At 51.7% G+C, this 22,415-nt stretch overlaps 3 protein-coding genes across 7 annotated transcripts; 2 read left to right on the top strand and 1 right to left on the bottom strand.

Annotated features, from left to right (window-relative positions):
- The first annotated feature begins 4 nt into the window (after positions 1-4).
- On the top strand, positions 5-14,567 carry PMF1 (polyamine modulated factor 1). Of its 2 annotated transcripts, XM_080647488.1 has the most exons (5): positions 5-182; positions 11,014-11,119; positions 11,949-12,049; positions 13,572-13,767; positions 14,105-14,567. In XM_080647488.1, exons 1-5 carry the CDS (start codon positions 22-24, stop codon positions 14,156-14,158), a joined length of 618 nt encoding a protein of 205 aa, XP_080503614.1. In that variant the 5' UTR covers positions 5-21; the 3' UTR covers positions 14,159-14,567. The 2 variants fall into 2 exon arrangements, with proteins under 2 accessions (XP_080503614.1, XP_080503613.1); XM_080647487.1 differs by lacking the exon at positions 14,105-14,567 and having other exon boundaries at positions 13,572-14,086.
- On the top strand, positions 14,178-17,100 carry BGLAP (bone gamma-carboxyglutamate protein). Its single transcript, XM_080647489.1, has 5 exons — positions 14,178-14,275; positions 15,573-16,220; positions 16,435-16,473; positions 16,663-16,732; positions 16,834-17,100. The coding sequence occupies exons 2-5, from the start codon at positions 16,157-16,159 to the stop codon at positions 16,961-16,963; spliced, it is 303 nt and encodes a 100-aa protein (XP_080503615.1). The 5' UTR covers positions 14,178-14,275; positions 15,573-16,156; the 3' UTR covers positions 16,964-17,100.
- A 4-nt stretch (positions 17,101-17,104) lies between these two features.
- Positions 17,105-21,741, bottom strand: PAQR6 (progestin and adipoQ receptor family member 6). Of its 4 annotated transcripts, none has more exons than XM_080647482.1 (8): positions 21,635-21,741; positions 20,462-20,536; positions 19,930-20,057; positions 19,606-19,811; positions 19,352-19,478; positions 18,910-19,006; positions 18,540-18,690; positions 17,105-18,175 (listed from the first exon to the last, which is right to left on the bottom strand). In XM_080647482.1, exons 2-8 carry the CDS (start codon positions 20,510-20,512, stop codon positions 17,901-17,903), a joined length of 1,035 nt encoding a protein of 344 aa, XP_080503608.1. In that variant the 5' UTR covers positions 20,513-20,536; positions 21,635-21,741; the 3' UTR covers positions 17,105-17,900. The 4 variants fall into 4 exon arrangements, with proteins under 4 accessions (XP_080503608.1, XP_080503605.1, XP_080503607.1 ...); XM_080647479.1 differs by lacking the exon at positions 21,635-21,741 and adding an exon at positions 21,048-21,164 and having other exon boundaries at positions 20,408-20,536; XM_080647481.1 differs by lacking the exon at positions 21,635-21,741 and adding an exon at positions 21,048-21,158.
- Positions 21,742-22,415: the final 674 nt, after the last annotated feature.

Genomic DNA, 22,415 nt, shown 5'->3' with positions numbered 1-22,415 from the left:
ATTTGGCGGTTCCATTTTAACATGGCCGAAGCAAGCAACGCCAGTGTTGGCAGCGGCTGTGAGGAAAAAGGGCGTGAGGGGTCGTCCCCCGAACCCGTGTCCCCTGACACTACCATTTCGAGGGTGAAGCTTCTCGACACCACAGTGGATACTTTTCTCCAGAAGCTGGTCGCCGCTGGGAGGTAAGGTGAAGGAAGTGGGATGAGGGCAAATCGAACAATAGGTTGACGGGTGGGAGGCAAACAGGAGCGAGTTTGGGCCGCCAGAAAGTGAATCCCGCGAGACCAGATCGGGCTAACGGCAGTCACGTGGGTCCGGGGTTGGAGGATTATTGACTGGCAGTCCAGGCGAGCAGTGGCTGGAAGTCCAGGTGAGCAGTGGCTCACGTGACGTGTGTCGACTTGGAACAACTAGTTACCGTGTCCTCCAGCCAGTCTAGTTTTGACCAAAACTTCCGGTGGCTGAGAGGAAAGACACAGGCTTCGGAATTAGACTCAAGGCCTAACCGCTCTGTGCCTCCGTCTCTCATCAGTAAAATGGCAGCAACAGGACCTTTCTCAACGGGTAGTTTTGAGAGTTAAGTACACGAAAGGCGCTTAGATAGTGCCTGCCACATGTAAAGCATTAGAATTGTAGTTATTATGGGAATAATACCTTCACTGGGTGGTTGTGAGAACTAAATGTATTACCATAGAAACATTTTTCCTGTCTTTTTATTTTCTATGAACAGTATTGTAACGATATTGGACACAGTTGCCCGTGATCCCACCACTCAGCATGTTAATGATGAAACACTGTTATTACTTAGAGCGGTTTGACCGAAGCCTGTTCTCTATCCAGCCCTGTTTGTCCCCACACCTGTTCTCTGATCTCATCAAGACAACCATCTGGCAGGTGTGATGCAGTCGGTTAGGCGCCCTCCCCTGCAGGGAAGGGGTTGTGGGTTTGATTCCCGGTAAGGATGTGCAGGAGGCAGCGGATCAGTGGTTCCTTTCCCCTTTCTCTCTAAAAATCAGTTTTAAAATCTTTAAAAAAAAACACTCCCATCTTCTCCCAATCCTATCTTCTCCTAACCTCCTTCCCTCTTGTTCTTCCCTCCCTCCTTTCCTACAGAGACCTCCTTTCATTTATCCACTTCTTCACACATTGATTCACTGAGAAATACATATTTTTAAAATATACTCTATTGATTTTTTGGAGAGAGGAAGGGAGAGGGATCGATCGGCCGCCTCTTGCACCCTCCCCCCCCCCCCCCCCACACACACACACAGGGATGGAGCCCACAACCAGGGCATGTGCCCTGACCAGGAATTGAACCGTGACCTCCAGGTTCATAGGTCAACTCAACAACTGAGCCATGCCTACCCGGCCACTGAGAAATATTTGAGTGCCTCTTCTGCCAGGCATTGTGTCAGGTGCTGGTGAAGCAGACAGGACCCCATATTGGAGCTTATATTCAGTGGGTAGAGACATTCAGTAAACAAAATAATCACAGAGCTTGGCAAGGTAAGGAACAGGTGATGTGATAAGAGCAACTTGGGGGGAAAGGAACACACTAGCTAGGCTGGTTAGGGGAGCCCACTCTGAGGAAGTGACATTACACTGAAACTGGAACAGTGAGAGAAAGAACTAGAGAAAAAGTGTATAGGCAAAGGGTACAGCTTGTGCAAAGGCCCCAAGATGGGGCATTCTAGGAACTGGCAGAGGCCTGCTTGGCTACAACATAATGATCAGAGGGAGATTAAAATTAGGAGGCTGGACAGACAGGTGACATCCTAATCACCCAGGGTCTAATTTCAGCAGTATTGAATTTGATAAAATAATTATTTTTATGGACCATTTATGACACTATTATATGTGCAGGCAAGATCCCTCCTTTGATTGATTTTTCCCTACTCATTTTGCCCTCCTCTCCCTTCCCCATAGGCCCTGCTTTCTTTTTTCTTGGCTGTATGTCCTCCATTTATTCATTTATTCATGTACAAATATTTATCAGCCACCTACAATGTCCCAGGCTCTGTTCTAGAAGCTGGAGATATAAGTGATTAAGACAGAACGGTTGTTGCTCTCATGGAGTAGACATTCTAGTGCCATAAGGAAAAATAAATCAGGGTAAAGGAATAGAAGTGGGGAAGGGGTCTGGGTTAGTGTGAGTGCAGTGAAGTCATTTGATTATGTTTGTTTTCTTGTACAATATGTTGTTTTGTGTGTATATGTTTTAAGTTTATATGAATGATAATTGTGCTACATATCTTTTTTCACTTAACACCATTTTTCACTGTGCAAGGTTTATTTGGTGTTTTAGTTGGTGTGAACTTGGATAGTTGGCTGCATTCATTTGTAGACTTTTAATAATAAATGGCAGTGTGCACTATTATTATATACATATAATACACAAAATAATATCCTTTAGAATTGTTATGCACAAGACATGCAATACTGGATTTATACATTGGATCCCAGGATGTGATTAGAGAAAAAAGTTGGAGTAGGCATGTTGGGTAAAGGAACCACAAATTATATAACACACAGTAAACACACATCTAATTTGAAGGGCACTGTAGGGTCAACACCATTAAAAAATAAAAAAATATATGTTGTTGAAAATATTACCTATGTCCTCCTTTTTCCCCTATTGGCCCCCTCCAGCCTGCCCCTGCCCTCCACGCCAGGCCTTCACCACTCTGTTATCTGTGTCCATGGGTTGTGCATATATGCATACAAGGTCTTTGGTTGATTACCTCCCACCCACCCACCCTCCCCCACCTTTCCTCCAAGATTCCACACTCTGTTCCATGCTTCCATGTCTCTGGATCTACTCTGTTCATCAGTTTATTTTGTTAACTAGATTCCACATATGAGTGAGATCATGTGATACTTATCTTTCTCTGACTGACTTATTTCACTTAGCATGATACTCTCCAGGTCCCTCCATGCTTTCTCAAAGGGTAAGAGGTTCTTTTTTACTGCTGCATAATATTCCATGGAATAAATGTACTGTAGCTTTTTTATCCATTCATCTACTGATGGGCACTTGGGCTGTTTCCAGATCTTAGCTATTGTAAATTGAACATAGGGGTGCATATTCTTTCTGATGGTGTTTCAGGTTTCTTAGGATATAGTCCTAGAAGTGGGATCACTGGGTCAAATGGCAGTTCCATATTTAATTTTTTCAGGAAACTCCATACTGTATTCCATAATGGCTATACCAGTCTGCATTCCCACCAGCAGTCAACACCATTTTTTAAAATGATCTAACCATGTCCTGTAAGTACATATGGTTCAGAGCTTTTCAACACTGCTTGTCACTTCATGATAAGCATCCAGTTCTTATTCACTGCCTCTTATGGACACTTTGCCTCGACAAATTATACCAGGGTGAATGTTCTTGTACATCCCCTCATGGAGTAGTGCTAGCATTTCTGAGGTCTATAATGGAAGGAATCACTGGGTCTAACCAGGGGTCTTCAAACTTTTTAAACAGGGGGCCAGTTCACTGTCCCTCAGACTGTTGGAGGGCCGGACTATAGTTTAAAAAAAAAACCTATGAGCAAATTCCTATGCACACTGTGGCGGGGACCAGTCGGCTGCTAAGCAGGACAGGCAGCGGCACCCAGCGGGCCGGATAAATGTCCTCGGGGGGCCGCATGTGGCCCGCGGGCCGTAGTTTGAGGACGCCTAATAAAGCAAGCAGATGAGGCTATCCCCTTTCTGTTTCGTTACCAATCAGGACTCTCCAAAAGAGGCTGTTGGTTCAGGGTGGTATTGGTGGGGCCCTGGTTGAAGACCAGTTAGCACTTCAGAAGAAAACTGGGTCTGCTACAGGTACCCATGGCACCCCAGTAGCTGTGCCACATGCGGTGTCAGTCCATGGGGCTGAGGGAGGAGAGGTGATTGACAGTTCTTACGTTCTTATATGCCAGACTGTGACCAGTGCCTGTCCTGGTCCAGAATTCCAGCCTGGGATGTGCTCTGCACTGTGTGATTTACATAATAAATTGATTAAAGCCCATGTCTGACAGCAACCAAGGAAAAAGCTAACTGCGTTTGTACATGAACTGGTAGAGTTTTATTTTTTTTATAATTTAAATTCTTTATTGTTTAAAGTATTACATGTCTCCTTTTTCCCTCATTGACATCTCCCCGGCTGCTCCCACCCCCCAGCACATGCCCTCACCCCCCTACTGTCTGTGTCCATTGGTTATGATTATGTGCATGCATACCAGTCCTTTGGTCGATCTCTAGCACGACACCCTCCCCCACTGGTAGTTTTAAACTAGTGGCAAAGACTATTGGTGTTCAGAGAAAGCAGTTCTTCACAGGAAAAAGAGTGGTTAAATATATAAATTATTCTAAGTAAATGCCTCGGAAATATCTCACTTTCTTTGACTGTGCAGATGATGCATGCTATTGTCTGATTCATTTCTGAAGTGGGAATGACTCATCAGACTGTGGTTTGCGGCTTCAGCTCCATCATGCTGGTTCTGTTCTTCATATGTTTCCAGTCTACCTCTCTCTACCCCCACTGTATCTGCTTTGCTGAGTTTGCCATCACTCTGTCACCAGTGCCTCTTGAATCGATCCTCACACAGCAGTTTGAGGGAGCTTTCTAAAGTACGCATCTGAAGTTCCATCCCTACTTAGAACCCTTTTCTAGCTCCTTCCGTCATGATACAGTCCAGACCAAGGTTCCTCAAACTTTCTAAACAGGGGGCCAGTTCACTGTTCAGACCGTTGGAGGGCCGGACTATAGTTTAAAAAAAAACTATGAACAAATTCCTATGTGCACTGCGGGCCCGGGACGAGTTGGCTGCTAAGCAGGACAGGCAGCAGCACCCGGCGGGCCGGATAAATGTCCTCGGCGGGCCGCATGTGGCCCGCGGGCTGTAGTTTGAGGACCCCTGGTCCAGACTCTTTGGCGTTTCCCTGCTTACTTCACCAGACTGCAGGCTGTGCGCCATGGAGGCAAAGGGCACCTGAGCCAGAGCCAGATGGCTCCACCATGTCCCAGCTGCATGACCTCAGGCAAGCTTCTCTCTGCCTCAGCTTTCTCTTCTGAAAATGGGATGATAATAGAACCTACCTCATAAAGTTAGTGAGGTTTAAATTAGTTACTCCAGCCCTGGCAGGTGTGGCTCATTTGGTTGAACGTCGTCCTGTGCACTGAAAGGTGGGGAGGGGTGCATGCACATCAATGACTCTCTCCCCCTTCCTCTCTAAGATCAATATAAACAAATAAATTTTAAAGGGAAAAATTATTTTTAAAAGATATGAGTTACTCAGTGTAGAGTCCTTAGAATAATGCCTGGTTCTAGCCAGTGTTCAATAACTATTTCCTGTTTGTGCATCTTCACACATGGGCTGGGGGTATGCCCACTACTCTAGCTACAGAGCCTGGGCTGCTATGTCTCCTGAAATTGGTAGAATTTCCTTGTGTAGTAGGGCCCGGCGGCTCAGCTTTCCCAGTCAACTGAGCTGGATCTTAGGCCTTTTATTGATAGGTTTGGGGCATGTTGTCACCAGCTACAGCTTGTTTGAGAGATTTTAGCAGTCTGAAGCTTGAGCCAGGACAGGCCATTCATATAGAAAAGCTGCTGCAGCCCTAACTGGTCTGGCTCAGTGGATAGAGCATCGGCCTGCGGGCTGAAGGGTCCCAGGTTCGATTCCAGTCAAGGGCATGTACCTTGGTTGTGGGTACATCCCCAATGTGTGTGCAGGGGGCAGCTGATCGATATTTCTCATTGATGTTTCTAGCTCTCTATCCCTCTCCCTTCCTCTCTGTAAAAATCAATAAAATATATTTTAAAAAAAGAAAAGCTGCTGCAAACAGCTTGAGTGGGGCTGGAAATTGGATGGGGCAGGGTCTCAGGGAATCACCAGGGCAGAGCAAACTGTGTTCCAGGCTTATGGAGATTCAGCTATGGCTGCCAGTCAGCCCTGCAACAGGGGAGGTCCTAGCACAGGAACAATGACCCGTGTCCCTCAAAGCTGCCTGGTGCTGGGAGTTCAAGTAAGTTCTAAGTTTGTGCACTGGCCCTTTAAATGGGACACCTGGGTCTCCAGAGGCCTCGTGGCACTCAGCCACAATCCCCGTAGTTGTGGGGACTTTTCTTCCCAGCTCTGGAAACCTGAGCTTGGGGTCTGGTGTGGGGCTGGGCCCCTTGCTCCTCATGGACAGCCTCTGCAGAGACAATCTCCCTCCTGACTCAAATAAATGGCACACGTGGGTATCAGACCAGCCTGTTCTGTGCTTCCACCCTTCCTACCAGTCTCAAGGTGCTTTCTTTTTTACTTCTAGTTGTAGGACTTCCATTCAACCAGCTTTCAGGCGGTTTTGAATGATAGTTCTGTATTTTAGTTGTAATTTTGTTATAGACACCTCTCATTGACACCAGATAAGTGTTACCGGACAAGACAGCCTCCTGAGCCAATGGGAGAAGGCTGTCCCCAACCTTGATTCTTGTCTTCTCATATAAATGAATTTATAGGAGAGACCTTGACTGCGTTGTGAAAAGCCAATTTATTAAACATGCATCTTTATTGGAAAAAGGAGAAGCAAAGCAAGCAAACACATATATGACTTAGGAAGCAGATGGGCTCTCAACTAACTGAAGAGCAAGTTGGATGGGGGTCTGAGGCATTTTATACCCTCCCGTCTATAGGCTTCAAAATTGCTCTATTTTGGTATAGATTAATTCTCAAGGTCCCCCCCCTTTTTTTTTTTACTGTGTTGTGGCTTTCCCAGAATTCATGAAAAGCCTGGCAATTTTATCTTTCCAAGCCTTGAGACTGCTGGCTTCTCTGCTGAGAGAGTAAAATGGTCCTTTTTTCTCTTCCCCCCTGCCTTTCTGCATTCTCTCATGAGGGAGGAGGTGTTTTTTTAACCATTGGCTCTGTGTCCTCAGCTGGGGAAGATAATGGCTTGTTAGTTACAAGCCGGCTGCAAACTGTTCACACTGTTTGGCCTTGTTTTAACTTTCCTGCCTCAGTTTCTCTATTTCTCCTGCTCTGGAATCCTGAAACAATTTTGATGTGGTTGTGGGTGGCGGCGAGTACAGGCGTTTATCTTGGTTCCCAAATGACATTTTTAAATACAGTCTTCATCATAAATCAGTGACCTCTTATTTTCATCAAGGGACATTTGTTTTTTCCCTTTTCTTCCTCAGTCCTGGGGCTGCCTACTGTATCGAGGATGAGGAAGGGGAGAGGGAAAAAGACAAGAGAAACATTTAATGAAAAGAGCAGCTGTGCAGGGGGTGGAGAGTATGAATTTCTGTCACAAGGATCCCTTCTATCCATCCATCCCTAGCATGAAGCGCCAGTCCCTCACTGCCCTCTGGTGGACAGCCTGTGAAATAGGCCTTCAGTTGGGCAACAAGCAAGTTACTATGGGAAGGAAGTGCAAGCCAGGGCTCCCTGAGCACACTACAGGAGCGCATTTTTACTTGAGTGTGCCTCCCATCTTTCTATTCCTGCACAATCTGTCTGCAAATATAAACTGACATGGACAAATCACCAGAGCTTGATTCTGGGCTTAAATATTTTGAAGTCAATTTTTTAAAGTTAAACTTAGTGAAAATTCAATTTATGGTGAGTTTTTTTGAAATGCTGACAAAGTGAGTTAAAAAACAGACATGTCTCAAATATTACATAACTATTTAAGAGAAAAAAATGTTAAAATCAGTTAATATAGTCATTTCTGTTTTGAAACTTGGTAAATACCAGTTTTTAAGTTACTTTCATTGATGATAAATGTAGCACTTTTAGGGGGGGGGGGCCACAATTTAACTTTTTCTCTCTGGTGGGGGCCAGTCTGCTCTTCCTGCAGCTGAGTTGATTTCTGCACTTACAATTGTAATCAGGTTGTGTTTTACTAAGCACTTGTCTTCTCCGGGGGAGATTTCTCAACTCTGGGAAGTCAAGTTATGTTGTGCACTTCCGAGGAGAGGGCGTGAGGACTGTTCTTTTGAGACTAATAATAGTAATTGTCACTAACGTGGAGCGTTTCAGTGTGCTGTGAACTGTGCTACTTATATATGTAACCTTATTTAATCCTCACAGTAATTTTATGAGTTATAGACAGAGTTATTATCCCCACTTGACAGACGGAACTGAGGCTTGTAGAGGTGAGTAAGTTGTCCGAGATCACTCAGCTGGTGAATGGCAGAGGCAGGACTGGAAACCAGGCAGTCTGTCTTCAGAGCCAGTGCACTGACCCAGCACAGCTGGGTGGCCCCTGTGTACTTTCGGAAGGCCAAGGCTGGGAGACCATTCCAGCCGAGGGCAAAGAGGGGATTGGCACAGAGGCCTCTGGGGGCGCTGTTGTGGGAAAATTCTTCTACCCAAGCAACCCAAGCCTTGGTATCCTGGGGTTCAGGTTGGGGGGGAGTGGGAGGGAAGGGCGGTTGCCAGGGTGGGAGTGGGATCAGTCTGTGGCCAGGCAGCTGCTGGATCCCAGTTGCCTGGTCTGCAGGGTCTGTTTTGGGCACCCTGGAGATCCCCAAGGATATTTTTTCAGGAAGTTCGTACCAGTATTCAAATCATTCCCAAGTATGAGCTGGCTCTCAAAAAAGGAATCACTGTGAGGGATGGGAGGAGGGGAAATTGAGTGAAGGTAGTCAAAATGTACAAGTTTCCCATCATAAGTAAGTTCCAGGAATCTAATGTACAACATGATGACTTTGGTTACACAGCTATATGATATATTTGAAAGCTATTAAGAGCAGATCCTGCTCTAGCCAGTTTGGCTCAGTGAGTAGAGCATCAGCCCTCGGACTGAAGGGTCATGGGTTTGATTCCAATCAAGGGCACATATCTTGGTTGCAGGCTCAATCTCCAGCGCTAGTTGGGGCTCGTGCAGTAGGCAACCAATCATTGTCTCTCTCTCACATCTATTTTTCTCTATCTTCCCCCCTTCCTTCCACTATTTCTAGAAATCAATGGGAGAAATATCTTCAGGTGAGAATTAACAAAACAAAGAGTAAATCTAAGAGTTCTCATCACAAGTTTTTACTTTTTTTTTTTTTTTGTAACAAAAGATGAAGGGTGTTAACTAATTGTGTTGTTTCATAATACATGTAAATCAGATCATTATTCTGTACATCTTACACTTATACAGTACTGTATGTCAATTATATCTTAAAGCTGGGAAAAAAAGGAATCGCTTTCCTCCTGTACTTACTGACACTGGCCTCCAGTTTGTCTGCCTTCCGTCCTTGTGTTTACAGCATATATTCCCCATCTCATACAAATGCACACCTTTCTGGGGTCCTTCACTTTCACTGAATTCTCAGACCCCAAGGAGGACACTAGAAGAGTTCACGAGCAGCACTGGTGGGCAGAATTTGCCTCATCCCTGGGCCCTCTCCCCTGCCAGCTGCTTGAACTGAGGAGAGATGTGTCCAGCTCAAACCCTCTGCCTGTCGAGTGGGCTGGGAGGAACAAGATCTCCCATGTCCAAGCCAAACCCGTTTCAAGCCACAATTACCTGGTTTCGATTCCAGCCCCACTTGGTCAGACATCATGTGTCTCTCCACATTCCTTCATGTGGCCACAGACTGCGTGGCGAGTAGGGCCAGCAGCAAAACAACAAGATGTCGCCCAGGTTGGTGTGGCTCAGTTGGAACATTGTCCTGTACACCAAAAGGTTGCAGGTTTAATTCCCTATCAGGGTACAAACTCAGGTTGTAGGTTCGGTCCCAAGTTGGGGCATGTATGGGAGGTAACCAATCAACCAATCGATGTTTCTCTCTCCCTCCCTCTCTAAAAAAATCAATTAACAAAAACACAAGATGTCTGGGATTCTGCTAAGGGCTAAAAGGACGCCCATCATCTGTTCTTTGTATTATCCTTTTGTTACCCAGGTTTAGCCTCCAAGGTGTATGAACATCAAATGTGTACCGCCAAAAAGGTAAGAGATTCGTCACCCTTACCAAGAGGTGAACTGTTGGATGCTTACAACCAGCTCTCAAAATAAAACCCTGGCTTTCAGTGTTTGTCAGTCTCTGAGGTGTAAATACTCCTAAAGTTGCATTTGTACATGCACCAACCAGGGCCAGGAATCAAGCCTGCAATTGAGATACATGCCCTTGACCAGAATCAAACCCAGGATCCTTCACAGTCCATGGGCAGACTCTCTATCCACTGAGCCAGACTGGCTAGGGCATCCCCCAACTTAGAGATGATTCCCACGATATACTCTCTCAGCCCTGGAATCCCAGAGGCACTCTCCACAAGTGGTCACTCCCTACACGTGGTCACTCTTCACGTGTGGGTTCCTGTGTTTGCTGCCATCTCTCTATTGGAAGCTCCAGGGGCCACGCCACCCAGTGCCTGCTGGGTGACCACATAGTGGCACAAGCATCACTTGGGAGCTTGTTAGAAATTGGCGGGGGTGGGCAACGATCTGAGGGGTTTTTTAAAAAATTGATTTGAGCACAAGAGAAAGGGGAGAAACATTGATTTGTTGCACCACTCAGTTATGTACTCACTGGTTGATTTTTTAAAATCAGTTAGTATAGTCATTTCTGTTTCAAAACTTGGTAAATACCCTTTTTAAAATTATTTTCACTGATGATAAATATAGCTTAAAATTTGATTTTAGAGAGGGAGAGAGAGAAACACCAATGTGGGAGAGATATCCATCGGTTGCCTCTTGTACACACCCCAACCATGGGTTGATCCCACAACCCGTGTATATGTCCTGACCAGAATCAAACCTATGACCTTCCACTGCATAGGACGACACTCTAACCAACTGAGCCACACTGGCCAGGGCCAGTGATTCTTGTGTGTGCCCTGATGAGAGATCAAACCTGCAACCTTGGTGTATCAGGATGACACTAACCAACTGAGCTACCCAGCCAGGGCCTGTGATCTGAATTTTAAAAAGCCCTCCTGGTGATGGCTGCTCAGTGAAGTTTAAAAAACAAAAGGGGTGCCCAGGCAAAAGCCGATGACTGATGACTGGTGTGTTTGACCCTCCCCACCTTTGCCTTCTTGCTTTCCCACCAGCTACCAGAGATTCACTGACTGTTATAAGCGCTTCTACCAGTTGCAACCTGAGATGACACAGCGAATTTATGACAAGTTTATAACACAGTTGCAGACATCTATCAGGGTGAGTGACTAGAAGCCCAGCAGCTCCTGTTGGCTTAGGCCCTGCCTCCAGACTCACCCCTGGAGGCAGGGACCTACCCTCCACTGTTTCCTGTCCTCACTCCCTACAATGTCCTTCGTGCTGTCAGGCTGCAGTGGCAGTTTCCCTCCCTTCAAGTGGTGCGGATATCTTAAATGCCCCTTCGGTCAATGTCCTGTTTTGTAATTGTGTGTTTATATGCTGTCTGCCCACTAGAGCTGTGAGTTCAGTGAGGGCATGTCTGGGTCTTATTCTTTGTTTCTCCAGCACCTGGTGCAATGCCGGGCACAGAGGCAACTAACAAACTGTTGGAACTGCATCCTAGAGGGAACACAAAAAAGGACAGGATCCCATTCACTGTCTCTCTAGAGAATTAAACTGTCCTGTGGTTACACCTTAGGATGGGCCTCTTAAGCATCCAAGTGTGTGTGGGGATAACAGCAAGGCCTGCAGCGCTCAGATGGGCAGGAGGAGAGAGGCTTGCTGCAGGCTTTTAAAAATGTCTTCCACTTTATCCTTTTATTGATTGACTGATTTTAGAGAGAAACATCGATTTGTTTTTCCACTTATTTATATTTTTATGCATTCATCAGCCACAACCTTGGTGTATCAGGATAATGCTATACCCAACTGAGCTACCCGGCCAGGGCCCATCTTTATTTCCTTAATGTAAAAGTCACATGTAGAAAAACTAGAATGTTTGTGTAAACAGAATTTAGCCCAAGTCGTACTAAATGCGGTTAGCAGTTTAGCATATTTCTACTGTAAGTTTGCCTAGTAACATTATTGCTCTTTCTTCCTTTCTCTTCAGGAGGAAATCTCCGAAATCAAAGCGGAGGGAAACCTGGAAGCTGTCCTGACGGCCTTGGATACAATCGTGGAAGAAGGCAAAGACCGAAAGGAGCCGGCCTGGTGAGGAGGACCACAGGAGGGCTCACAGAGAGAGGGGCAGCATTTCAGCATCTTGAAGGAGCTTTTTTGTTGTTCTCAATCCTCATCTAAGGATATTTTTCCCACTGATTTTTAGAGAGAACAGGAGGGAGGGAGAAGGGAGAGAGAAACATTGATCGATTGCCTCCCGCATGCACGCACCAGAATCGAACCCATGACCTTTATGTGCCCAGGCCGACGCTTAACCATTGAGCAACGTCAGCCAGGGCTTGAGGGAGCTTTTATGATGGACCCATAGGTTAGGTATGAGACTCTGGGCTCACAGAGAGAGGACCCTGTGACAGGGACAGGTGGAGAGGACAAACACCAAACAATAACCCCCATCAGTGAAAAGTATAGCCCCCTCTGGGGAAGAGTCCCAGGGCCAAGTGCACGTTGTGTAGGGGTTTGAGGCAGACTGAAGGAGACCTTCCTGGGGAGCTCATTTCAGAATCTGCCTGGTCTGTGAGAGAAAGGATAGGGGATGGATGAGGCAGAATCATAGGTTTGGAAACTGATGTCCATTAGGCTGGCCCAGACATTGGTTTTTACTCATTTGTTCATTCAACAAATTTTAGGGAACATGGACTTTACACCCAATAGGTGCCAGAGATTCAACAAAGAACAGGACACAAAAGACCTGCTTCTCCTGGAGCTGACATTTCAGGGGGCTGCCTGGTATTTCCTGTGCAGGACAGAGAAGAGGGCCCTGGGACAAGGAGTGGAGAGTTGAGGCCACTAAGACCAGGATGGCCTGAGCTCCCGCCTCCCTCCACCCTCTCCTGCCTGAATAGGATTCCTAGTCCAGAGGAAGGAAAATCCTTTTTGTGCTTTTCAATTGTTATGCTCTGTGATCTTAATACTTAAAAGAATTAAGTTTTATAACTGAAAAAGAAATTTAAAAAGCATCTATAGTGGCTTCCACCCCAGGGCCTATCGGAACTGACCTGTCTCCTCATTCTGGGCATCCAGAACCCCCTGTAATCTTGCCTCACCAGACCCATCTTTCCTTGTCTCCCCTTGTTAGCTAATACCAGGGCCTCTCCAGGTCAGGGCCATTCTCAGGCAGCCACTCCCTCTGGGAGGGCTCATCCTGCCACCACCATCCCCACATCTCCAGCTCAGTCCAGAGTGGGTGCACCATCAGCAGCACAGAGGCGAAGGCTAAAAAGTCACCTCTAGCTCTGGAGTGTTCAAGATGGGGGACTGTACGTGGGCAAGAGGAGAATGTGGGGTACTGGCAGGAAGGCTAAGATATAGGTGATGTGAGAAGGGGGAGGTGGATTCCTGGGCACCAAAGCTGAGGGACAGAAGGTTAGCGTTTCCATCAGGAGCAGGAGCCATGCGATTGGGTCTTAGGAGGCGAGAAGGACCCCAGAAGAGACCTTAAAAGCCAGTCCAATTTGAGATTGGAGGTGGGAATATCACTGATTAGAGCTGGAAGTAGAACCCTCATCCCACACGTCCTCCGCCTTCTTACCCTGTGCTCCTTGCCATTCTCCAGGCGCCCAAGTGGGATCCCAGAGAAAGACCTGCGCAGCACCGTGGTGCCCTACCTCCTACAGCAGCGGGATGCCCTGCGGCGCCGGGTGCAGAAACAGGAGGCTGAGAATAGGCAGCTAGCAGAAGCCGTCCTGGCCGGGCGCAGGCAGGTGGAAGAGCTGCAGCTGCAGGGCCAGGCTCGGTGGCAGGCTTGGCAGGTAAGTGCTTTGGCCCTGCCCTCAGGAACCTGTTCCCCTGCTGCAGCAGAGAGGAAAACAGACCGAGAGAGGTCAGATGTGGGGGACACTTTGGGGCCCTTATTGAAGATGGACTCTTGCGCTGGGGAGGCCCAGTCTAGGTGGCCAAAGCACCAGCCTGCCATAAATACCTGCTGAGTGTCAGGGGGAGGGACTTCCTTCCATGCCCTGTGGGGTCCTGACATGAGCGGCAGACCCCTATCATTCTGGGGGAACGCAGGCCTGAAGGCAAGGACAATAGATGGAAAGGATTTGGATTTTTTCCTCTCCCAATTTCCTTCTCTCCCATTGATGGCAGGCTCTGCACAGAGGACAGAAGGAGCTGGTGGCCATGCTGAGGGAGCCTGAGTGAGGGGGAGATGGCCGGCCCAGGAGCAGGTGGTGGTCAAGGGCCCCTGTAAAGCTGCCTTTGAGCACAGCTGCTGTGTTGCCTAGTCCTGAGCAACAATGGAATTTGCTGGGGGACAAGGTGTGAGCAGTCCCCACTGCCACTGTGCCTTGGGGGAATCCTTGGAGTAACACACACTACCTTCAGATTCCTCCATTTCCTTCCAGCTTGAGGATTCTTGGCCAGATCCCCCCTGGGAGTCAGACACTGTGCCTCTCCCCACCACCCCACACAGGCCTGCCGCTTCCTTACCCACCCTAGGACCTGGCTGGGAAATCTGTTTCCAATCTCCACTGATTGCCCCTTTGCTGGCCAGCTGAGGGCTGTGCCATGTCTCTCCACATCCGCAAATAAACGTCCTCCGCTGCACTGTAATCTGTGAGGGTGCTTCCGCTGTCTGGGACACTTGTGGGCCAAGACCCCCTCCTGGGCTTCTGAGTCCTGACCCCTAGAGGCCTCAGCTGTAGTTCACCAAGAGCCTCCAGTCTCGGGTGGGTTGCCAGGGGGGTGTCTGACCTTCACGTGCGGAGGGGCAGTGAAGCTCCTTATCACAGAACCAGGACCCCCGAGTTCCTTGAGGCCAGGACAAGCTTTCAGAGTGTGGCTCTGACCAACCCTGTCCATTCTTTGTAAGTTTGGTTTGATTCAGACAAAGTAACAGGTGCCTGAGGGCAGGGCCAAAGCACTCACCTTGGGCCTCAGCGCTTGCATCTGGTGAGTGCGCACAGAGCAGGCGGCCCTAATAGCTCCACGCGTAGTCCTCATGCTCCCCTCACCCAGGGCCCGCAGAGCATCATGAGGAGCTCAGCAAGGCAAGATAGGTGCCTCCAGACCAGGGGGGAAGGGGAGGGTCTCACCCTAACTGGAGAGAGGCTAGGCTGGATCTGCCTAGGAGCACTGGGACACTCAGGAAGACATCGGGTGGCCCCTGCTTGCCACCCCCCAAATTGAGCCCATGGCTCTTCTCTCCCCCTGGAGCTGTAGCATTCAACCATCCAGTTGCCCCCCATCCCCTTCTACCCAGCCATAGGCCCTGGGGGTGGACGGGGGGGGGGGCAGTGTGCTCTGTCAGGTGAGTGAGGTCACCCCCCTCCTCTCCAGGTTGAGCTGAGGCAGAAGCAGAACTCAGGGGGGGGGGATGGGGTTTTCATAGGAGGAGCCTGCAAGGGCAGGAAGAGAAGCAGAGGGTCAGGAGCCCAGCTGTGCTCTCCATCTCCCTGCTCCGCAGAGGCCCTGTGAGGGCCCAGGGAAGGGACCCCTGCCACTGACCACCTGGCCTGCCCCAGGCAGAGGGCTGTCCTTAACCTCATGCCCAGCCCCATCTGTGCTGGCTCTTGGCCCTTTGCTACCTGACCATTTCTCCTGTCCTGACCTCCAGGGCCTGACCAGAGTCGAGCCGCCCCCACACCAGGCCTGCCTTTGGTGTCTCGAGGGGTGAATGAGGCCATCACCGGCACTCCCTCCCTGGGGTTTGGCTCCTGCCCACGGCTGACAGTGGAAATCACAATCTTCGAGAGCTGTAGCCCAGTTCTGCCCTGATCTATTTTGGACCTCTGGGCCCCTTCCTCTCTGGGTCCCCCCACACCCCTCCTGGCCTGTTCAGCCGTGAGGCTGGGTCTCCAAGAGAGAGTAAGGACTGGTGGACCTGAGTGGCCCCCTTAGGGAGGGACGGGGGGCATCCAGAGGCTGGCAGTCTCAGGTTACCACCCACCCTCCTCCACTCCCAGGGGCCTGCCCAGGGTGCCCTGGTTCCAACCACAACATCCTTTGGGGTTTGGCCTATAGATCTGGGGCGGATGACCCCAAATAGCCCTGGCAGAGTCCCCTGCGACCCGCCCGCACCATGATCAGGCGGCCCACCCTGGCCTCCAGGGCAGGGCCCAGAGAGTATAAATGGTGCTGGAAGCTGGTGGGAACAGCGGAGTCTGAGCAGCAGACCCAAAGCCACCTCAGAGAGACGCCATGAAGCCCCGCATGCTCCTCACCCTGCTGGCCCTGGCCGCACTCTGCCTCGCTAGCCAGACAGGTGAGTCCCCCACTCTGCCCCAGCCAGTGAGGAGGGGAGCACTCACTCACCCCTCCACTGGCAGTCCCTTTGGCTATCGAACCCCCTCCTCCAGGAGGGTAGGCTCAGTCCATTTGCCCTGCCTGTCCTTGTGGAAGGAGAGGGGACAGCAAACTGCCAGAGAGGCAGGGGAGGAGGGGGGCTTAGGGGTGAACTGGGGTCCTTTCTTTTGCAGATGCAAAGCCCAGTGGTGCAGAGTCTGACAGAGGAGCAGGTAGGAGTCAGGCCTGCTAGGGGCTTTGTGCCACATCACCCAGCTGCCCAGCGGTCCCTCACCCTGGCCCCCACAGTCCCATTTCCCCCCTCCTACTGGCTCCTCTCTGGCTGTTAGGAAGGCCAGCCTGCCCCCCATCTTATCGCCCCAAACTCACAGCCACCTGATCCCTGCCCCTCTGCTCCACAGCCTTCGTGTCCAAGCAGGAGGGCAGTGAGGTGGTGAAGAGACTCCGGCGCTACCTGGATCACGGGCTGGGGTGAGAAAAGGAGAGGCTGGGAGGACAAGGAGGGCCCTGGTGAAACGGGAGTGGAGGGGGCAGTTTGTGTGGAGGCTGATGCCATTGTGTTGGGCTGTCAGAGCCCCAGCCCCCTATCCAGATCCCCTGGAGCCCAAGAGGGAGGTGTGTGAGCTCAACCCGGATTGCGACGAACTGGCTGACCACATCGGCTTCCAAGAGGCCTACCAGCGCTTCTATGGCATAGCCTAGAGCTTGCAGCCCTGCCGGCGGCCCCCTGCTCTGGCTCCTCTCCAGAACCCCTTCCCCTTCTCTTGCCCTGACCTCCCTACCCTACAAGTGTGGGGTCACCATCTGCCCAGCTGCTCCAGAATAAACTCCACAAGAGGAATTGGTGGTGTCTGACTCTTTATCTATGGAGGGTGGGGGAGGTGCTGGGAGGGTGGGGAGAGGCAAGGGTGTTTTACCTCCTTCAGTCCCAAAAAGTGCTTCCCAAAGTCTGTTGACGTTTTTATTTGTATCTGCCTCATTCCAGAAGCATTGAGGTTGGCTTTCTAAAGTCTAACTAGGATTCCCCCTCTGGCCCAGCACCCTCCCCACCACCCCAACCCAGTGCACCATCCATGACACACCCTAACAGACCCAGATGCCCAAAGCTGGACATCTTGAGTACACGACTGTGACCAGAACAGACTCGTCACTACAGGCAAAGAGCTGCCAGCAGACAGCACTGCCTGCTTTGGGGGGGTGGGGGGCGGGGGGCAAGAGTGGGCCTCCTGGCCTAGTTAACAAGCATTCAGGGTAGGCCTAGGTTAGTCATGTTAGTTCTTCCTTGGGCTAAGCAGACTTCTAGGAGCACCAGAAACGGGACTAGATGAAAGGGCCCCAACACCTCCCCATCCCAGCCTCTGCCGGGGAAGGGGAGGCTCTCCAGCCTGGACACACACACCTCCCCTCTCAGATCCTCAGCACTTCCCCCAGCCCCATCCAGAGCACCCTCACTGACCCTCCTGCTCTCTGCCAGCCCCACCAGCTCCTCTCCTCTGCCTTTTCTCCTTGGCACTCGCTCAGTCACCTTTGAGTCCAGGCTCATATGTGCCCCACAGCTTTTCAGGTCTGGGTCTGGGCTCCTCCCCAGCACCGAGGCCTCACCTTTGCCTGCCTCGGAGGCAGGCTCAGAGATGGGGCCTCACTGTTGTTTGGCATTAGTACCCCCCTCCAGCTGGCCACCCTGCAGCAGGGGGCATGTACTAGGGGCCCGAAACAGGGAGGCTGTGAAGGCAGCAATGATGAGCAGGTTCCCAGTCACTGCCAAGCCTAGCGTGGCCACTGTGCCTGTCAGGCCCAGGGGGGGGTCCTGTGTGGCCAGCCAGGCTTGGCGAGATTCCATATCAGCCAGCACCGCTTCCAGCTGGAAGTGGGTGCCCAGCACTGCACAGATGTGGAATAGCTGGTGGCTGTGGCCTGTGGGGAAGGTAGGCAGGTCAGGGCACATACCCATTCCCAGGGCTGCCCCAACTCACCCTCTGACCCATGGCAAGTCACCCCATCATCTGGGCCTGCTACTATCCTAAATTTAGGAATAAGAAAACGTGATTCCAAGAGCTACTGGAAGGAGTGAATGAGCTGATATGCATAAAACACAATGCCCCCAGCATACATGCTACTAGTTTGTCTGATATCGGCGAAGTGGGGGGTGGGCCTGGACTCTGAGGACCCTCCAGTGCACTGTCTTCTGGCTGCATATGCCATTTACTCAGTTCAATCTCTGGGTTCTGAGAAGCTGTCTCCCTTGCCCTTTCCTCGGCCAGGCTGGGCCTGCTCTCACCAATGTAGTCAAAGCGTCCTGGTGCCAGCCGCTCAGGCAGGTGAGAGGCGAAGAGAAAACCAGTGAGCAGTGCGCACAACAGGTGGTAGCCATGATTGGTGCTTAGCGCCTCTTGCCCACAGCTGTGGCCCCTGCCCCAGCACAGTCCCAGCTGGCAAAGGAAAAGCAGGGCTGAGCAGGAGGGATTGGAGAGTGGATCCACATGTGTCTGGAATCTAGTGGGGGGGGGAGGGGGAGCGCAGAGCCAGGCTGGGTGCTGGGCCTGGAGGGTGGGCAGCATGGCTGAGGTGAGATTGAGGGGGAAGGACTGGAAGGGGCACTGAGAGGACAGGAAAACAGGGGCCTGACCAGGAGCCCTAAGCCCCCTTACCCGATAGAAGAGTGGGAGGTTGTCAAACAGGAAGGGGTAGGCGAAAGCGCCTGTACGGAGGATCTTACTGAGCCCAGGGCTTTCCAGCTCAGGGAACCTGGGAGGCAGGAGGGAAAGGCTGGTCACCATCCTGGTGCTAGGGGGGAGTCAGAGCGGGCAGGAGGCCTCTGACCAAGATGGAATGTCAATGTAGCTTAGTGACACATGTAGCTTAGTGACACATGACCCCTCTGTAAATGATCCCATCTGTGAAATGCGTGGCTGGGAGGATTAAAGGAAACTGCAGGTATGGTGCTAGCGCACAGGCTCTGACACCCAGGAATTCTCAATAAATGGTCCCGTAGCTCTTAATGTTGTTCAAGAGCGATCCCAGGTGTTAGTGTGATTGCGGTGCCCTGTCCTGTCCCTCCGCCTTCCCCTTCAACACTGGCCAAGAACCCACCGAGAGTAACAGGAGAGGCCAGTGCACAGGAAGGAATTGAGTGCGGCGGCGGGCACAAAGAGCTGGTGCAGGCGGCCGTGCAGCCAGGAGGCCGGCATGGAGTAGGCGGCGTAGGGGAAGGCGCAACCTGGGGAGCGCGGGGCAGGAGCTGAGGCCCGAAGGGCTTGCTCGGGACGGAATACCGCGCGCCACCTCCCCGCATAAACCCCAACCCTGTAGTCCCCATTCCCTTCCCCCGCCTCCCGCGGGCTCACCCAGGCTGTAGAGGCTGAGAGCGCCGTAGTCCAGGAAGTAGCAGATGTGCCGCGCGCGGGGCGACATGGAACTGAAGGTGTGCGCACAGCACGAAGTGAAAGGGTAGAGGCAGGTGGGCAACAGGAAAACGAGCAGCGGCCAGTGGTAGGGCTCCGCCCGGAAACCCGGGCCTCCCGCGAGCACTAGCAGACGCCACAGGAAATACCTGCAGCGGCACGTGCTCAGGCGGCCGCGCAGTCCCGCAACTTCCGACTTCCGACTTCCGCCCACAACCTGCCCGAGCACCCTCCCTCTGAGCGCAAAGCCGGGGATAGCCTCCTCACCAGGTGGGCAGGAAGTGAGTCCAGATGTTGACAGTCTCGTTGGTCATCTGGAAGGAGCTGAGGACACAGTCCAAGGCCGAGCTGGTGGGGCGGCGGTAGCCAGACACGATGCCGTCTTCCCAGAACACCTGGGTGGGGGTGGGGGTGGGGGTCACTATGCTGGATCCTCTCCCTCCAGGAGAGAGCTATAGAAGCAGGATTGAAGAGAAAGCGCTGGGGGTCACAATGGCCCCAAAGCCAAACTAAATCTGACTTCGCTCTCATCACAGGTTCCAATACCCAGAAAGCAGATGAGAAGCAGAAGAGCCAGGGAAAGGGGACAAGATAGATGGGAGAGTCGCCTGGCACCGACAGGGTGCTCTGGGGGAGGGGATTCTAAACAAGCCTGCTCCTTAGAGAACAGGAAGGGTCTCACGCTGGGATGGGAGGGATAAGAGCTAGCTTGCAGGAGGGACTTCCCCGATTGCTGAAAGAGAACCTCAGTCCCAGGCAGTCCCCTGGGGAGTAGGAGTTGGCCAGTGTAGCCCCTCACCCGGGGGACCTGGTGGACTTGAAGGAGTTGGGGTAGCTTGAGACTGAGCATGATGGCCTGCACCTCCACGTTGACCTAGAGACAGAGGGTTGGGGGGAGGAAATCAGGTATCTGCTCCCGTCCACAGCCTCCTTATCACCCAGGTCCAGGCTGGGCCTGGTCACCGAGTGCCAGGGTAGCTGGCCTCAAGCTGCTTCCTTCAGGCCAGGGGAGGCGGGCCCAGCTTCCCTGACCCCTCCCCATCCTAGCCTGGGGGCACTGTTTCCCCTTAACCCAACACAAAGTGGAGGGGCCTTCGCCCCAGCTGGAATACTGTCTCAGCAACCCCGGACCTTGGGTCCCATCCCCCAGCCCTCCAGTTCCATCTCAGGAGAAGCCTAACTCATGGAGATGAGTGCAGAGACCCCAAGCCACCCACCATCACCAAAAGCCCTTGGCCCAGTGTGCAGGCTGAGCACCGAGAATTCCTGGAGGCCAGATGCCGGGGCAAGGAATTAGGGGGATGCCTGGCTCTTCTCTGAGGACACTTGTGCCCCTGGACATTCAGGGTCTCTGTCCCTGAGCCCCCTGCCCCTCAGCCCCAGACCTGTGCAATGCCTCCGGTGGCCGTGGCTCTGCTGCCCCGCCAGCCTCAGGCCGCCTCTCCCAGGCACATTCCTTGGCACAATTGGTGGGGCTGGGCCAGCTAGGCGGATGGAACCACCCTAGGAGGGAGGACACTCCCCCCCATCTCCCAGGGCCAAAACTTTCCAGCAACTCTACAACCTAACCCCGCCCCTCTTCCTGTCACCAGCTTCACAGTGGGCCTCACACCACCAATCGGGGTCCCCAAACAGTTTGGGGGCTCTCTGCCCCTGACCTAGGGACTGGGCTGGGCACAAGACAGACCTGGTCCCTAGTCCCTGCACCCCGGCCGAGTTTTAAGATAGAGGCCTCAAAGGTATTCCTTGCCCAGGAGTAGGATGGGGGTGGTCTGACCCATCCTGAGTGCTGCCCAGTGACCTGGGGGAGGGGTGGGAAAGCAGGATGCTGGCTGGGCTCTAGCTGCCCTAGAGGTCGTCCTTCCCTTACCATGGGGTTTAGAGGTCTATGTAGAGTGTGCTGTAGCCTTGGAGATGGGGGAGGGGCTGGAGCTGGCCCTAATTCCCTAGAGCCCCAGGTGAGCTTCCTTACCCAGAGCTTGACTGGTGCTCCAAAGCAGGTGGGTCCGCAGGCCCGGGGTGCTCCTGCCAGCCAGGCCAACGGGAGGGAGGAGTGGCCTGCCAGCAGGCCAGGGAATGGGAGACAAAGGAGCCAGAAAACAATCCCAGCCTTGTCCAGCCTCCAGGGAGCAGCGCAGGGTGGCCCAACCCCATTAGCAGGCAGCTCACTGGCCTTCAGCACACAGCCAACCCCTCCAGCCTGACTCAAACCCGCTGAGATCAGGACTGGCCAGAATAGGCTGGAGCCCTAGCCAGGATGCGGCCAGTGTGGTGCAGGCTCCCTCAGATCAGGCTGTGCCACCATTCCAGTTCTCCCAGGAGTTGAAGGTGGGCTCTGCCATAGGCTGAGCAGAGAATCCCAAGTCCTGGTCTTGGAATCAGAAACCATCTCTGTCTTTCATTGCCTCTGAGCACCTGGTGCTGGGCAGAGTTCAGAGCAAATGCCTTTAGCAAATGTTGGTTCAACCACAAGAGATCTGCCAAGCTTACTCCCCAAAGACGCACTTAAGGTACCAGTCCTTGCAGAGGGATAGGGATTGAATCTGGCTTCAAGGTTCATCCCCTGCTCCCCCTTGAGAAATTTCTGATTCATAGGACCCAGCAAATAAGGCCTTCAAAATCCTGTTTTCACCCATCACCCTTAAAAAGGCACGAGCTGTTTAAAGGATCAAGGAACTTGACAATGTCACTATGTCGGGAGCTTTTGCTGAAATTCCAAACTTCTTGCTTCAATGCATTCACCTTGAAGAAAT

The sequence above is a fragment of the Plecotus auritus genome (assembly GCF_963455305.1).
Source record: "Plecotus auritus genome assembly, chromosome: 12".
Classification (NCBI taxonomy): Eukaryota; Metazoa; Chordata; class Mammalia; order Chiroptera; family Vespertilionidae; genus Plecotus; species Plecotus auritus.
The sequence above is the reverse complement of the archived record's forward strand: the minus strand, read 5'-3'. Positions and strand labels throughout refer to the sequence as shown.